The sequence below is a fragment of the Rhododendron vialii genome, chromosome 7a, assembly GCF_030253575.1.
Source record: "Rhododendron vialii isolate Sample 1 chromosome 7a, ASM3025357v1".
Taxonomy (NCBI): domain Eukaryota; kingdom Viridiplantae; phylum Streptophyta; class Magnoliopsida; order Ericales; family Ericaceae; genus Rhododendron; species Rhododendron vialii.
The window spans coordinates 38,772,606-38,789,829 of record NC_080563.1 but is presented as its reverse complement, the minus strand read 5'-3'; the positions used below and the strand labels follow the sequence as shown (position 1 = coordinate 38,789,829).

The window sequence follows — 17,224 nt, the reverse complement described above, 5'->3', positions numbered from 1 at the left end:
ACCGACACCCGTGCGCTGATTTTGTGACTTAGTGCTAGAGTCTGACATCAATATATGATGGATAAGACCCTTAAAACATTATGTCTGTGCTTCAGGAGAAATTAATAACTTCCTCTGAGTTAATATGTGAAAAATGTTGAAATCCTAAAGTTCTTGGCAATATAGTATTAACCAACGTGGATATGATTGTGGTTAGCAAGATCCAAATGGCATTAGAAAACAGCTCAACAACTCTTTGTATCTTTGTTACCAATTTTTGCCCAACAAAAAATCCCACATGATCGGCACGTGTGTATTTTTCGAGGGATGATAAACCAACCAAACGAGTTAAACATTAGCATATTTGAACTTGATTTGAAAACTCGACGAGCTTAGCTTGCTATTGTGATCTAAAATGAGCTCCAATCAAGCCGATCTCGAAAAATTTAAATTTTAATACATATATGCCAAACGAGTCAAGTAATGACTTGTTTGAATTCTGTCGGGTGAGATTCAATAAAAAAAATATTCGGGCTTGATTTTTAAATTTAACTGAACCAATATTGAACGCGATTTTAACCAACGAATATGAGCTCAAATTTGAGCCAGTAGTTTGGCTCGTTTATCACCCTCACCCCACAATCGAAGGTTAACACCGTCCCAACAACTAACCGATGGGGACCAAATGGAAGCAAAGAATAAAGTTCAAGAACTACTAATGTAGTTTCTTCTTCTGTTCTCGTTAGTTTATCCCTCTCTCTGATCTGGGAAAGTCTTCCATCCTCTCCGCTCCCCCATGTCCTTTTGTATAATTCATTACTAATTTGTATCTCTCAGCTTTTGTATCGACCTTAAATGGGTGTTGAGATGAAGTTTCTAGGGATGGATTTCAGCTGTGCGTTTGGATCTCTCAGCGACGGACAATTCCCAGAAAAAGACTGTTTACTTCCACTGATTTCGAAGCTCCTTGGCTACTGCATCGTCGCCGCTTCCACCACCGTCAAACTCCCTCAGGTAATGCCTAATCCTCACCCAAAACCCACCGCCGTAGATAAAATTCCCATCTTTTATGGTGCAACACGCAGGCGGTATTGTGTTTGAAAAGCATGGGATTTTGTTGTTAGTTTATTGGTATGAAGGGTGTAGGATAACGAAATTATCACCATAGGTTGCTGGGTTTTTTTTGCCAATCGATTGGAGAGATCATTTACATCATGCAAACCCGGGATACTTTATCAATTGTGAGTGTGCAATGAGATAACCAAGCTCCAACAACTCAATCAATACAAGAAAACAAATAAAGAAAGGAAAAGCCCCTATAAGGGAAGAACACCCACACGCAGGTGGAGAGATTTGAACCTCCTAGTGAGCTAGCCCCAGTTGGTTACCATAGGTTGCGGTTAGGTTATGAAGGTTTTGGGTTTCAGATATAACTTTGTGGTGACAGATGCCATGAGGTTTTGTGGCGGATTTGTTATGGTCTTCTGTGGTGTTAGTTTTGAAGGATTGAGATGTAGGCATGAATCATTGTGAGTGGGGGGTAAAGGAAGAACTTTTTATGAGTGTGTATTGTAGAATTTTCCGTTTTTATGTTTTGTGTTAGAGCACGGGTCAACGCTTGGGATTCTTAATTAATTGTTTCTGTTCTCTTCTTTGAGTTTTCCTTGTTTTGTGGTTCAATAGTTCAAGAAATAGTGAATGTTATTTGATTTTGGGTTTGAGTCACCCTTTTGCACTGAAACTTATGTGTGGTAATCTTATTGGTTGTTGCGTTCTCAATTGCATCTTCTCTCTCAGAAAATTTGTTGTAAATATTGCTGTAAGGTTTCTGTATATCCTCTCCATTGTAGGGGATTTTGACTATTTGATGCCATAAAATCATACAATTTGCATTCTGTATATCCTCTCCTTTGTGGATTATATCACAGCTTATTCATCTTTTAAGGCGGGCAAGGAACCTCAACATATTGTAACAAGCTTCCACTATGCTAACCATGAACAAATATGGTGTAGAAAATATGGGAGTCAGAGATCATGAAATTTTGATACATGAGGAGCTTTCTAAGATACAAGTTTCAGTACCCAAGCATATGGATATGTGGTTCGTTTCCGAAGTTTCAGCACCTTTGATAGTTATACCGAATCACCGATAGAGTACATCTGCCTCCAGTTATCTGACCTATCATTATGCAGTGGCAATTATCTAGCATTTGGAGAGATGGTAGAACTACTGTAGAGTGTAGACCACATCCAACAAGGGAGAGCTAGAGAGAGCCTTAATGTCTTAAGCAATAAGCATCGTAGTCCTCCTTCATGTTGTGAATAGTGGCCATATTTGTACGAAGAGCCTCAATGTAATTACTAGATTATGTTTGCTGAAGGTATAAAATATAAAGTTTCCCTCTCTCTAATAGCTTGAGCTTTTAGATGAGTTGGCGGTTAACAATCTAATCTGGTATCAGAGTTAGGTTTTCGGAGGCTTTTTCCCTTTGTTTGTGCCATAGTTGCACTTTGTTACATTGTGATCCATATGTTCCGGATCCTTTGTTGACCTCTCGACGTGCAAGTCAGGGGTCGTACGTGCAGGGAGTGTTGGAATTTGTCTCATATCGATTAATCATCACCTCGAGCTCGAAAACTAGTATGTGAGCCTAGGCGGCCTCTGCCATCATTGCCAATTGGTTTCAGGTTGGAACCCTCCAAGAAATCTAACACGGTATCAAAGTTAGGTATTGGGTGGTCTCACTTCACGTGGTCGAGTCTTCGTTGCTCGAGTCAAATCTCCTAATCTCCTAAATTCGTACATCCATGTGCATTAGGGCTGCACGTGAGGGGGAGTGTTAGACTTTATACCACATCCCTTGTCTAAGCCATCCAAGCTTGGTTAATATATTCTAGAGGCTACTCTACCTATTGTCAATTGGTTTTGAGTTGGATGCTTTAACTTGGTATTAGTAGATCATGTGTTCGAACTTTATGGCCTACCTAATGTCAAAATATTTACACGCGTTTAGCCCGCTTATGGAGGAGAGCCTGGCTACACGTGAGGGGGCGTGTTGAAGGTATAAATAATAAAGTTGCCCTCTCTCTAATAGCTTAATCTTTTAGATAAGTTGGTGGTTAACAATCTAATAATGTCTTTGCTAGTAGCCTTTGTCTCAAGGAATTTGCTTCTTGCACCTAGAACATGAGAGGTTTTCTTTTGAATCTCTTGGTTGCGTGTTCTATTGTATCTCTCATTTGATGCTTCTCTCATTCATTTGCAGATATTAAAGATTTTGAAGCACCAAAGTGTCAGAGGGCTTAGTGTTATGGCCTTTGAGCTTGAATTAGTTGGCTACACCATTGCTTTGGCTTATTGTCTTCATAAAGGGCTCCCATTCTCAGCTTACGGGGAGTTGGCATTTCTTTTGATTCAAGGTTTTTTTTTCTTTCTTTCTAACATTGTGCTTATATTCTTTCCTGTTCTAATGTTCAATGTTGATGTGATATGCACTGGTATGTCGGCGAAGCCTCCCATTTAGTTCATTTTGCTTCCAGCTCTTTGTTTTCAATTATTGATCCATTTTAGCAGGGATTACATTGGAGACTATATAATAGTTCGCATTCAACTTCACAATAAGTGATTGTTTCGGATATCAGAAATGATTTGGTTTAAGAAAAAAATCAGTACTGGCCCATTACAAATACAACTCTCATTTCCAATATGTGTGCTTAGCGAAACAAAGGAGCTTGTTTTTTGTCCAACTAGCTTTCAGAAATAAAGTATTGCCATCGAACTCCTGTTTTTCTCTTTTGTGATGCAGAAATACTAATCTTGACATGATAATATCAAATGATCTGATCTAAGTCTCTCATCTTTTGCCTTCTCTGTTGCAGCTATAATTTTACTTGCAATTATCTACTATTATTCTCAGCCTCTGGGAACCAAGACGTGGATGAAGGCATTGCTGTATCCTACTTTCTTTACGGAGATGATTGCTCTTTGGCATTGTTTTGAAATTGACTATGTAGTAATAAGTTATAACTACCATATCTTACAAGGAAGTTCTCTCTATGCCGGAATAAGAAATGTCATGTCTTCCCCTCAGTAATGGTATTGCAGATATTGTGGTGTGGCACCCACCATCTTGGCTGGTCAAATTGATCCCATTCTCTTTGAAGCTCTATATGTGAGTCACTGTATTTAATTACCAAAGTGCAATTCAGCTTCTAAGAGCTGCTTATCATTTAAGCAAATAAGGAAGTCTGAGCCTTCGCGTAGCCCTCCTATAGCTTATGTGCCGAAAATAGCTCAAAAGAATTGATTTTACCCAGAAGCAGGGGAAGTGATACTTTTGGCTTCTGCTTACATTGTATCTACTTTCAGCTTTAAGTGAGCTCCAACAAATAGGCCCATTGTCACTCGTTTCCTTTAACATCTTGTTCTCCTTAGTTTTGTGTCTTATTCTATAATAGTGTAATACAATCACATTTGAACTTTCAAGCAATTTATTTCTGCCATAAACCAGAATTTTATGCATGTCTAACACCATTCTGTTGTGGATACATTGCAGGCATCTCAACATGCAATTTTTTTCTGCGCTAGGGTCCCACAAATTTGGCAGAACTATAGTGTAAGTTGACTTCTTTGGTTCTTTTCCGGTCCTCCCATTAATCAGCAACCCCACCCTCCCCTAAGACACAGATCTGCGGGGCTGGACATAAGTTGGCCACTTGCGAACATGCATCCGGGAGGGGCAGAGGGCACACTCAAAGAAAACAAACACCCTCCGAATGACCATTACACACATCCACTGATCCACACCCTACTTGTTGATCTTCCAAAGTGCCACTGTATAAACATCTGTCACCATGATCCATAATCTGTAGTCTATTTTGTTTTTATGTTACCTTTATCACCTCAAAAACGGTGGAAATGTTCAGTTTCATTTTCTCAGTTTAGAATTAGGTATATCTCTTTACTATTTTTATATCAACCCTTAAAGATTAATTTGTGGTATTGCTTCAAAGTTTTCATGCATTAATTGGCGACGTCCATGTGGCTGTTCTTTGCGCAGAATAAAAGCACCGGGGAACTCAGCTTTTTAACCTGTTTAATGAACTCTGCAGGTTCACTGGGTGAGTACACTTTTTGACACCAGCATAGCACAGTTATTATGTTGAGGGAAATGTACTGAACTGACTTGCATGTTTTCTGCAGTGCGAGTTTTCACCAGTCTCCAGGAAAAAGCTCCAACAAGTGGTATCCTTGCCTCTTGCTTATGACCATTACTTATTTTTGGTTGATCATGTCTCTAGCAGTTCTAACTGGATGATGAGAACTATCATCATACTTGTTTGGTACAAATAAAAGAGAATTACCATATTGATATTGTATAGTGTATATGGAGTACTGGAACCAGACCACTTGTTTTGGCAAGCAGAGGCACATCATTCTTATCATACATTTTTTCTAGGTCACGAAGGTGGTTCTTACCATTTTACTTATTTCTTTAAGGCCCTTCATTGCACAATGCTAATTTTTAAAAACATATATCATTTGCAGATCTCAGGTTTAAGGTCTTACTAGGCTGCAATTTATTGAAATTAGTTTTGGAAAACACTTTTAAAAAAATATGTTCTAAACAAAAAACTCATGCTTTTCATAACCTATCCTTGGATTAGACAAAACACTTTCCGAATGAAACATCTTTTGTATTGTCTAGAAGTAGGTTTTCTTTTTCAATGAGCTCCTGAAATGCTCCAGCATGTTTTCAAACCGTCAACTAAACAAGTTTGGACTCTGGATATCCCAATTCCGGCAGAATCGGCAGAAACCTGGATGCCAAGCAGCCAAGACCAACCCAAACAAGGCCATAGAGTTTCATGGACAATAAACTTAGCTATCTATGCTTTTCTTTTGCTGAAGTTCTTCTTGTTGTCCATTATTTTTATCCTTTTTTTGTTCAGAAATGTTGATCCTGTTCTAACATGAAAATGCTGGAGCTTTTTTACCCCTTCACCTAACAATGCCCCTTTCGATATTTATCGCATCTTTGCAACAGAAAAGTTAACGAGTATGTTTGGATTGAATTTGTTTAGGGAAATGAACAAATGTGAAATGAAAGTACTTGTCGATTCACTTTCTTATGATTATCAAACAAAAGGATGGTTTGCCACCTCAACCATTCAAGAGCACGGAATTAAGATTCTCTGATTCATTTCCATTCGTTTTCTTTCTTTGAGAAATCAGAGAACCAAATAGAGTGTTGGGTTAGGCTTTTTATATTGAACTTCTTGTATTACACCGGCAAGGCGGCAACCAGCCCTGACCTACTCTATGTGGCTTCATTCATGTGTTACTCTATGTGGCTTCATTCATGTGTTTTCTTGCCATTTTCCATGTCTCTATCCAGGCTTTATAATTTATTGCTTGCTTTTGCTTCCAATTATCCATTTGTTGGGTCCTTGATGTTTCGAAGTGGTTCTGGGCTCTGTCATTGGTATTGTGTTGAATGGTACCATCTTGAGCCAGATAATCATGTACCAGAAACCATCACAAGGGAAGAAAGAAAAGAAAAAAGATTAGAAGAATGAGGCTGGGCCCCAGGAGCTTTTCTCTCAAGGTGTCATGGTGTTCTCAAGTTGGACTTGATTCCCTAATTATTGATACCCGAAGGTCAGGTAGCATTTTTTCTTTTCTTTTCTGTATTCGTGATTTTCCGAGATAGAAGTTCATGCTTCCATGTTGAATCAAATACAGTGTTTCTTCTCTGAACCAAAATCCTTTACGTAGATTGCTCCGTTATGTAGAATGGTAGAATTGAGATAAGCTCCGTTATGCAACTTACATTGTTGGCCATACTATTATCAGCTTTAACAATTAAGTGGGACAATGCCACCCAATCTCCTTTATATGTTTTTGCCGAAATTTCTCATTTTGTTTGGAATTGTGAAGGACTTGTAAGACCCCCATTCGCCTGCAGGAAAATCTACCTAATTTAGTTTCTGGGTAATGCAACTGTTCCTCGGGCAAGATTCCTTTTACACCCCCGTGGTTTATCCCAATATACTCCACCGCCCAGCCATTCACGAATACGCGAAAGGTCCTCGTGTTGTTTGGGGACAAAAGCTATACGGTTAGAGATCCGATGGGAACTAACGGTAGTTATACAACTTATACTATAATGGCATGCGCCTTATCTGAGTGTGCATGGAAAAAAAGACAAGCGTTTCCCTTTGTCCTTCTGTTTTACGCCTAATATAAGACCAGTCCCGATCCAATCATGAAGCCCGTGGTAGATCCCATTTCGCAGGTTGTGAATTGGGTCTCAGATCCGCCGTATGGGTTTCGCTCATGTGCAGATCAACCGGCTATCCTTTGGCAGTGGCCCACCATCACCCCCCATTATCATTTGTCAATGGAGTAGGTAATGGTTGACCTACTCCAATTTTGTTCAGACTCGCCTCAAATACTGGATGGTACTGTCAATACCGGTCACTATAATAGGGGTGGTAAACGGGTGAGTTTGGACAAAATTGGATAAGTTGTAGGTGGATTGGGTTTTTAATGAGTCATTGACCCATTTAAAACCCATTAGTTATGAGCTCAATTACCCATATTCAACCCGACCCATTTATTTAAAATTAAATCCGACCCGCCCATTAACCCAATTACATATATATTTAAATTTTAAAATGAATAAAATATTTATGTACACTGAAATGGCCATATTACCCATATACATCAAATTATCTAAATGACTAAAATACCCATGCACACTAAAATTACCATATTATCCTCTCTCTCTTTTTAACATGATACTGTAACATATAATATTATCCTCCTTTTTTTGGTACATATTTTTCTTGTTTTCCCTCTCATTCACTTTGGATATTCTGTTAGTTTAAATGTATAAAACTTGAGTGAAATATGAGAAGAGCAGGTTGTGTGGTCGAATGTGAGACCAATGACTGAATAATCGCTTGGTCGACGCATATATTGAAAAGGAAGTATATGACGCTATCGACTTAGAATCATGCAATGATTCCAAAATATGAAATCGCATCGAATGCAATAGTAGAAGTTGTAGAAGTTTATGTAGGTTTTTTTTGTTGAGAATTGAAAAGAAAGGCCATTAGTATATGCATTTTGATATCCGTTGTGTACTAGTTGAAACGCTTGTCGAGCTTTAAATGTAATTTTTGTTGGAAGTAGGTTTTTAATTGCCCTTATTATGTTATATTTTTTTCGGTTTTACAATTGGCAAAAGTATTAACGTTTATGTATATTAACCCCATGCTTCGGAATTCTCGGAGTCGCCACTGGGTTTGGTCAAGTGAACATGAGAAATCTAATATGTGTTTTTTCTCAATGAGATCGCACGTCTGAATCCAGCCAAACATTTCAAATCTTTGGAGCCACCGGAGAGTTGTTTGCCTATTTGTTAACTTCAGGATTTGGATTAGTCGAGGTGCACGAAAGTTAGCCCGAACATCCAATTATAAAAATAAATAAATAAAAAATTGGTACGTGAGATTTTTCCTGGTAGAGTGGACTCGGAAAATGGATCATTCACTTTGGTTTTGACACTTACAGAGTAAAGAAGCCCTAAAGACAATGCCAATTGTCTTAACTTAGAAAAATGGGCAAGACCAAAGTATGCGATCAAGCGGCTACAGACTTATGATCGACTGAGAAGGGTTCTTTTAGTTGGGTCATATTCATGATTTATTAGGTCATTTAAGTTGATCAAATTAAGATTCATTAGATGGGTTAGACCCATTCTAACCCAATTAATAAATGGGCTAGGTTGGGTCTATTTTCTACTGGCTGGATTTGGGTTGATTAATGGGTTTGGATTCAATTTGCCATCCCTAATCACCAGTGAACAACTTTTAAATTTATTTTGCTTTGTAATAAATGTTTATGCTATACTAAATTATTGGATATGGGAAAATAACACTAATAACCGTAAACTTGAATTGTACATGATATCTTATCGATACCAATAGGTATTATGCTAGTAAGAAAACTGGTACTCTAGCCGAACCTTTGTTCGTAGCCATTACTCCAGCCCGATTTCCCTCCCCTTACCGCAAAAGAAGACGGGACGCCCTGAGTGAGTAATCTTTTTCCTTACGCAGTGCTTTAAGTGTGAAAGTTTTGGCAGTGTTTTGCGACCAATTGAATTTATTGTCATCCGGACGAGTCAAAAGAGTCAAGCTTTGCATTTTCTGCTGTCCAGTTGGGTTAGCTTGTTCACAGCCTATTGATAGGTCAGAGACTCAAAGTGGGGGAGAACTATCATTGGCCCACAGAGGGAATTCTCCATAACCGGATTATCTTCTTGAATGCAAAAACTTCGTTTAAATTTAAAAAATTGCATTACAAAGCAACAACCTACTGCAGCTAACGACGAGATCACTAATCTGATCGATTGCATATGAAATATACTTGTCCAATGTGTGAAAGTATGAAAACCATTGCCGCCTCCATAAACATTTTTTGTTCATGAGAAATGTGAAATCATTGGGTTCCCTTTCGATACAATACACGCACTGAAAGGAGTGTATGAGAAAGGGACCCGGGGATGTTGCCGACGAGCGAGTCCAGATTGGCAGATCCGGCTGTTCATCTCGGCACGGATGACTCGGATCTAATCTGCAAGCATACAAATCTAAAGCATCCATTGTTCAGTTAAGATCCGAACCGTCGATTGTCGAAGTGCTTGGCAGCATTTTCCCATTCCATGAGAGAGATTTGGTCGTCATTGAAGAGGTCATTAATAACCCTGCAAGTAGTTACCCATCAACAATGAAGAACTAAAATGTGGGCTAGGGCTATAATTACAAGACAAACACTATCATTTGAGTGTTCAGACTATACCTATTTTATAGGCGGTCCCTTAAACTCTAGGACAAGGAACTCCACCGTCCACGTACGTTCATTGTACGTACGGATATAGGCATGCATGCATGCATAAGATGGTGATTATTGGTGAGTCCCTAGATATAAGAGAATAGGCTTTTCGTATGCCCCTTTGTGGTACTCTATCTGTTTACCAGCATGAACATGTGCACAATGCATAATTGAAAGAAAAAAAGTTGAATTTCCGTTTGACCCAAAAAAAGAAAAAAAGAAAAAAGTCAAATAGGAAAAAGAAAGAAAAGAAGTCGGGATATATAGATAGATAAATATAAAATAATTAATAGCAACTATTTTGTTAAAGCCGAAACCGTGTCATCGACTACCATCATTGATTCCAATCTCACATGCTTTCACCTCTCTGCTCAAGATTCTCTCATGTGATGATTTTTTACGTGTCCTACAATAGAATCCATCATGGTTCCCTTGGATGACTGAAGCTTTTTTTTGTTTTTGTTTTTGTATCATAATGTGTAAATCATCGTTATAAGAAAAGAAGATCATTTACTGATTAAAGCTTAGTCGAATTATGTTCATAGCTAGTCCTCAAGAGAAATTTCGTTCTGTTCAATATATAATTTATTTGATTTTTTAAATGAATGAAGTAAAATATCATGACCAGCATAATGAGCCGTCGGCATCCTAAAATAAAGTCTTTCTGGATTCCTTTATGGAAAAGTGATTTTGGCACTCCATATTCAGGCATCAACACTTTATTTTTTTGTCTTTATCCTATGTGAAATTATCAAATTATCCTTTAATTTGTTAATGTTCATCCACTTTAAAAGATATTATTGTAATTTCAAATATTAAGAGAGAAAAAAAACCAAAAATAAAGTTTCTATGGCTAAAAATACAGTGCGAAAATCAATTTCCATTCTTTTTCATGTTAAGTAATCATATGAGGAATGCATGGGTACTGATCCTATCTCTCTCTAGCTCCCAGTCCTGGGAGATTGAGCCCAAGGAAAAGAAACCAAAGAAAGCAACATATCACAGCAGCAGCCCTACACGCCATTCTGCAACATATCACACACTAGTACGGGTATTTTTCAATGCGGAGTAATTTCATCATGCCATGCACTTTGCCTTTCATGTTTTCTCATGATGAAAAGGATACTGAATTATGAAACAAGGGGACTCTGTTTTTTGGTTTTTGTTTTCGGTCAAACGGGAAATATGCACATTTCTTATCTGTAAAAGAAGAAACAAGCTTAGTTGAAACATTCGTAGCTTGAAGATATGCGCATTTGTTATCTATATATACTTTCTCATCACATGCTTAACCGGAGGTTACCGAGCTGTTTGTAGAAGGAACCTGCAATCGGTAGAAGACCATTAATTAAGATGGTGGAACTCCGTCGTAGTAGATTGGAGAAGATGTGGAATGGTAGTTGCATCCACTTCTATTTCCACATTGTTGAAAACATTATCAAGAGTTGAAGGCCAACGCGAAAGACCCATATTTTTGTCGCACCGAGCTTGCGACAAAAACCCATTATCCTAATCACCATTTGAGTTACGGGTAAGATCACCAACTAGGGCTCTCCCATTCGCCTACCCACTCAAACCATACACGTTGAGCTTGAGCCAGCGGCAAGTTAATATTTGGTACATAAAACATTAAATTTAGTGACTTTCTTTTGCGCACTATAAAAGGCGGAGGAGGCAATCAGGCGATAGCAACCCTTCTTCTGGATGTGATTATACTCTAGACCAGCAACGGCTCTCGAAAAGGACAAAAGAACTATAGGCGGTGAACTAAAGGCTAGGAACAAGAGACGTCGTTTAACATGACTCATGTCTACGATCTCAAAAGCAGAGATTTATAGAAGTACCAAAAAAAAAAATTTTTGAATTTTCTCGAAAAAAAAATAAAGTGCTCTGTAAATATCAATGCGTGCAGTGCAGAGATTTATAGAAGCAAAATTCGCATTGGGAAGTGAATTTTCTCGAAAAAATTATTACTCCTGCTGGGTTGTACTGTGGAAGGGCTTTCAAGGAGAGGCAGAAAAATTAACAGAGAAAGGAATGGTATTTACATCCCCTCCATTGATATATAATTGTCCAAAATCTTCTTTGGGCTTCGGGTTGTCTCCCCGAAAGCTCTGGGCAGTGTTTATGCATGCAGTGAATCTTTTGTCTGCTTTTTCTGCTCAAACACTCTTGAGACTGAGAGCTACAGTAGTTTTTGGTGGACTATCTACACGTAAAGAGATCGATCCAACTATTCATTTTGACAATTAATAGTTGAAATCTTAACCGAATAATGGATGGTTCAAATTCAATATGAGCCGCCCGTCCCGAAATAAATAACCGGATCGGCCGCTCTGCATCCACTCTATAAGGAGCTGTTTGATAGCATCCCCGAAACAATTTTTGGTAAAGTAGAAACATTTTATCCAAGTGCAGTGAAACGAATGTGAAGCAATGAACCAAATTTGTGTGGTTTCAAAGCTTTCCAAATTGGGGAGATTATTGGCATGGCTTGATTCTTTAATTTTTGAAATGAAGTTCCTATTGGACCCTTTTTTTTTTCTTCTCAATTGAAAGCTTTGGGAATCAAAGTGCGAAAATTAAAAGACAGCCAAAACTGCTAGTACTAAGAGCATCTCCTACCTCACTCTCCATAACTTCAAAATTTCCTCAATTTCTCCATTTTGGAGGAAAATATCACTCCTACCCACCCTCCATATTTTCCTCCATTTTGGAGAATTGAGTTTAATCCTCCATATATAGAGTATGAAAAAAAAGTTTTGGAGAATCCTTCAAAACTACTTTTTGAATATAAAATGCAAAAAGTATTAAATTTTGAGTGAGTTGGAATAATGATGAGAGGAAAAGTGAGGAAGTATTTGAAATAGAGTGTGAATATAGAGATATAAAGGGTTGTGATTTGAGTTCATGTGCATAGTATAATCCTCTATATTTACTTTTTGATTAAATAATGTTAGTTTGATCCTCTAAAATGAAGAAATAGAGGATGTTTGATTGAATATGCTCTAAACAACGAAAATGAGATCAACGTGCACTTATAGTTTTAGAATCTATTGGCATAGATAATTAACTAAGACTAATTTAATTGGCCATCCTTTGAAATTCTTTATTGTGAGATCCACGGGGTCATATCTTGTCGAAAGAACGAATTGAATCCTAACTCTTCTCTATATGAGTTCTTCGTTAGCTTATTTACTTAACTGTTTAATATGGGGGGGGGGGGGGGGGGGGGGGGGGGGGGTGGGGGGGTGGGGAAGTGATTAATCAGCTTAGCGAACCCAGCAGTACGTAGGAGTATTTCCAAGCTGTGCGTCAATGTAATGTACAAACATTCTACAAGATTAATTTTTGTAAATAGCTCATAAATATTTGGAGATTACTTCCCAAAAAGAGAGGAGAAGGAGAGAGAAAGGATGTCAAGTGAAACCCACGGATTGATCTGGTGGTCAAGATTTGAATCTAAGAGATTTGTTCTCTTCTAAGATTTCAGATTCTAGAGATGACAATTTTACTATTACCCATGTGTTACCTAGTCAAAGGGAGAATTTGTGTTGATTTTGTAAAGTCTGCTAGAGTGCGCTCTACTAACTTCTCCTTCAATTAAAAAAAAAAGTAGCAAAATAAAATTAACTTTTGTAAATTTTGCCCGAGATGCTCCAAAGCCTCTAATGATATTACTACTAACTATAGTCTTGTGATTCAGATGCTGTGTGGAGGACGCTTGGTCCGTTCTAGCACTTTTGTGAGGTTGTGATGACGGGCTCGCCTTTCTATACAGTAGCTATGATTCAAACCGAATATTCCACAGCGAATAAAACTTTCCATGGTAACGTACTAACGTTCTAAAGGAGTTACTACGCTGATTGTTCTTTCCATCCTTTTCGGCTCAGGGAAAAGAAAAAAAAACTATACTACCTAAAAGGAAAGAAAAATCTTGATATCCAATTAGCCAGAAGTAGTTTTTCTAAGCGATTGATCTCGATTCGAAAATGCCATAGATTCACACAACATCATGTGACGCGCGACTATATATCCCCGATGTGATGCAAATTGCCATAGAAAAATCGTGGCACTGCCAATCAAACAGCCCAAGATAGATACGATCCAGCTAATTCCATTGGGTAGGCCCAGCATCATCAAATGCAAAGGGTACAAATGTCACGTGATCCACGATTCAGCTCTGCGACACGCTCAGAAAACCCAAATACCCCCCCATATAAAAACAACAAAAAGCACAGAGCCGAAGGAAATTAACCCCACAAAATAAGATCAAGAACGCCCATTTGTTGTGCGTACTGCTCCCAAACCAGTCCCTTCACCTCCCAGGCTCCCACTCCCTAGAGAGAGAGAGAGAGAGAGAGAGAGATGACTATGTCTGTGTTTTCGGGATAATGAGCCAAGACCCAGATTTCTTCTTCTCAGAAGAAGATGGCCCAGAAAGACCTTCCATTTCTTTTGGATTCTTTGTACTGTGAAGAAGAGCAACATTGGGAAGAAGAAGATGAAGGGAGGAATTACAAGAACATTGTTACCCCTCATCCAAAACAGTTACTTGAACAAGATATGTTGTGGGAAGAGGAAGAGTTATCCTCTTTGCTCTCTAAGGAGCAAGAGAATCAGTCCCCAATGTACGAAGCTCTTGAACGAAATCCGTCTCTGGCTGGGGCTAGAAACGACGCCGTGGAGTGGATTCTGAAAGTCAATGCCTACTTCTCTTTCTCTGCTCTTACTGCGGTTCTTGCTGTGAACTACTTTGATAGATTCTTCTCGAGATTCCATTTTCAGAGAGAGAAGCCATGGATGAGCCAACTAGCTGCCGTGGCCTGTCTCTCTCTTGCTGCCAAAGTGGAAGAGACTCAAGTACCCCTCCTATTAGACCTCCAAGTATGATGTTTACATAATCTTTTTATTTTTTTTATTTTTTTTGTGTGTGTGTCTATATCGATTATACCCATGTTGTGTTTATCAAATCTTAATGTGGGCTCGGTGTTTTTTCCAATTTTTAATTTTTCGTTTGGGTGAATGAATTGGGGGGTTCTTTGATGTTTGTACGTACAAATATAAATTCACATATCTATGGAGTATAAAAAGTAGCAAACCCAGGTTTTGTTTCTTAAATTTCGACATGGGTTTTTTTGTTTGATTTGGATGTATCTCGTGAATTTATCGACCATACCCATGTTCTGTTTGTGTGATTCGAAAGTTGGTTTCTTCTTTCTTCACAGATTTACGAATTTAGAGATCAGAGACTGTACCCATTTTTATTTATACGAATTGAAATATGGGTTTCTTTGATCTATGTAAAAAAAAAAAAAACACATTCCTACGTATACGGAAAATACCATTTAGTCCATTTAGATAAAGGAAATTAGTTGTCTCGAACTAGGTATCGGGAATACTGTTTAGTCAGTCAATAGCGTGAACTCACCCGGAGTGCACCCAGGTTTTGTTTCCGAAATTTCGAAGTGGGTTTCTTTGATTTGTTTGTAAAACTAAAAATGTGGGGTTTTAGTTTTCATTTATATTTACCATTACAGAGACCATGCCCTTGTCTATTTATCAAATTCCAATATGGGTTTCTTCAATTTGTTTAGGTGGAAGAGACTAGGTATGTTTTTGAGGCCAAAACAATTCAAAGAATGGAGATTCTAGTACTGTCTACTCTTCAATGGAGGATGAATCCAGTGACCCCACTCTCCTTTGTTGATTACATTCTAAGGAGGCTAGGTTTAATGAACCACCCCTGTTGGGAATTCCTCTTTAGGTGCGAGTCCCTCATTCTCTGCATAATTTCTGGTAAGCATTAAAAATTTTCACACCCAACTTATTAAAGTTTCTCTTTCTGGGTTTCTACTAACTTCACTTTACTGTGCAAATTCCATTGCAGATTTCAGGTTCACGAATTATCTCCCATCTGTATTGGCCACTGCCATAATGCTGCACGTTATCAATACTGTGGAGCCCTGTTTGGCAGTGGATTACCATAACCAGATTTTGGCTACTCTTGGAATTGATAAGGTTGGTTATCTTTCATACTTCACTAATTGCCTTTCGCAATTGTTCAATCTTTTTGGTTCATTTGTTTAACCGGATATGAGTACCCGTTGAGCTAAGGTGACTAAACATCTTGTGTTTTGCCAAAATATTTATGACCCGGTCTACGTATGCCTCATGTATGTAATGTCACAGTGTAATATATTATGCTATCGAGGTACTAATCCGGTGAGATTTTGTAATCATCATTATTAATCCCCCTCAAACAATCAGTTTTCTTGAATCTTGAATGTGGTTTAACCTATATGACATTGAACAGGACAAAGTAGAGGAGTGTTACAAGCAAATCGTGAAATCGACATCAGAGCTTTGCTACCAGGCCAGAAAGAGAAAGCTCCGGTCGATTCCCGGGAGCCCAAATGGAGTGATGGATGCCTGTTTCAGCTCCGACAGCTCGAATGACTCGTGGGCTGCGGTGGCATCGGTCTCTTCCTCGCCGGAGCAGCTGTCGAAGAGGAGTAAAGGAGCTCCAGACCACCAACATTGCTAGACACCACCCTCCACTGCTTTTCCTTGTTTACTACTAGTTCCCTCATGGACCCAGTCTTCATTTTTGTGCTGAATATTGTTATACTAGTATGTTCTTTAGGTTCATGTTAAATTGCCTACCATCTCTTCATACTTTTCTATCCAAAAAAACCCAAATCAGAGAAAACACAAATAGAACCCATGGCTTCATTTGCTTGTCTCTGAGAATGATGGGTTTTGAAGTAGAGATGGTATGCATTTTATCCCGAGAAAGTAAAGACCATTAGTATCATTGAAGAGTATTTCCACTATTACTTCTCTTTTCTCTGAATTCCCTTTTTAAGTATAAAGCCATTGGCAGATCAAAAAAAAAAAAGTATAAAGCCATTGTTCTCTTTGTATTAGATTATATATATATTCAACCTCGATTTTGTTTGTATTGTATGTGGGTGGAAAATTGCCTCACCGTTGAGTCCTCTCGTTTTTCAACGAAGGATTGAGTAGTGTGTTCCGGGGCTGATTTCAGACACATCTATGTGTCCAGGAGGGGATGCTGCCGAGCGGCATCCCTCCAAAGCGGTGCCAAGTGGTCGATTCTGCTGTTCATCTCGGCACGGACGATTCGGATTGACTCTGAGCAGCATACAAATTTGAGCCATCGATTGTCTAGATATTCGGCCTGATCGGTTGCTCTGCACTTGTTTTGTTTTCAGGGGATGCTTGGCAGCATACCCCATTAGCATCGCTCTTTGCTTATTTGCGAGGTTGGACAAGGCTTCAAAATGCCACCCTCAAAATTTACAGTGATTTTGAAAA

The 17,224-nt window shown here is 38.6% G+C and overlaps 2 protein-coding genes across 2 annotated transcripts; both read left to right on the top strand.

The window, feature by feature from the left end:
- Nucleotides 1-617: 617 nt before the first annotated feature.
- LOC131333612 (mannose-P-dolichol utilization defect 1 protein homolog 2) lies at nt 618-6,876 on the top strand. The gene is made up of 8 exons (XM_058368222.1): nt 618-993; nt 3,246-3,399; nt 3,859-3,931; nt 4,085-4,151; nt 4,536-4,595; nt 5,040-5,100; nt 5,183-5,224; nt 6,444-6,876. The coding sequence occupies exons 1-8, from the start codon at nt 835-837 to the stop codon at nt 6,548-6,550; spliced, it is 723 nt and encodes a 240-aa protein (XP_058224205.1). The 5' UTR covers nt 618-834; the 3' UTR covers nt 6,551-6,876.
- Nucleotides 6,877-14,073: 7,197 nt separating this feature from the next.
- Nucleotides 14,074-16,850, top strand: LOC131333933 (cyclin-D3-3-like). The gene is made up of 4 exons (XM_058368765.1): nt 14,074-14,770; nt 15,481-15,682; nt 15,774-15,904; nt 16,200-16,850. The coding sequence occupies exons 1-4, from the start codon at nt 14,315-14,317 to the stop codon at nt 16,428-16,430; spliced, it is 1,020 nt and encodes a 339-aa protein (XP_058224748.1). The 5' UTR covers nt 14,074-14,314; the 3' UTR covers nt 16,431-16,850.
- The last annotated feature ends 374 nt before the right edge of the window (nt 16,851-17,224 follow it).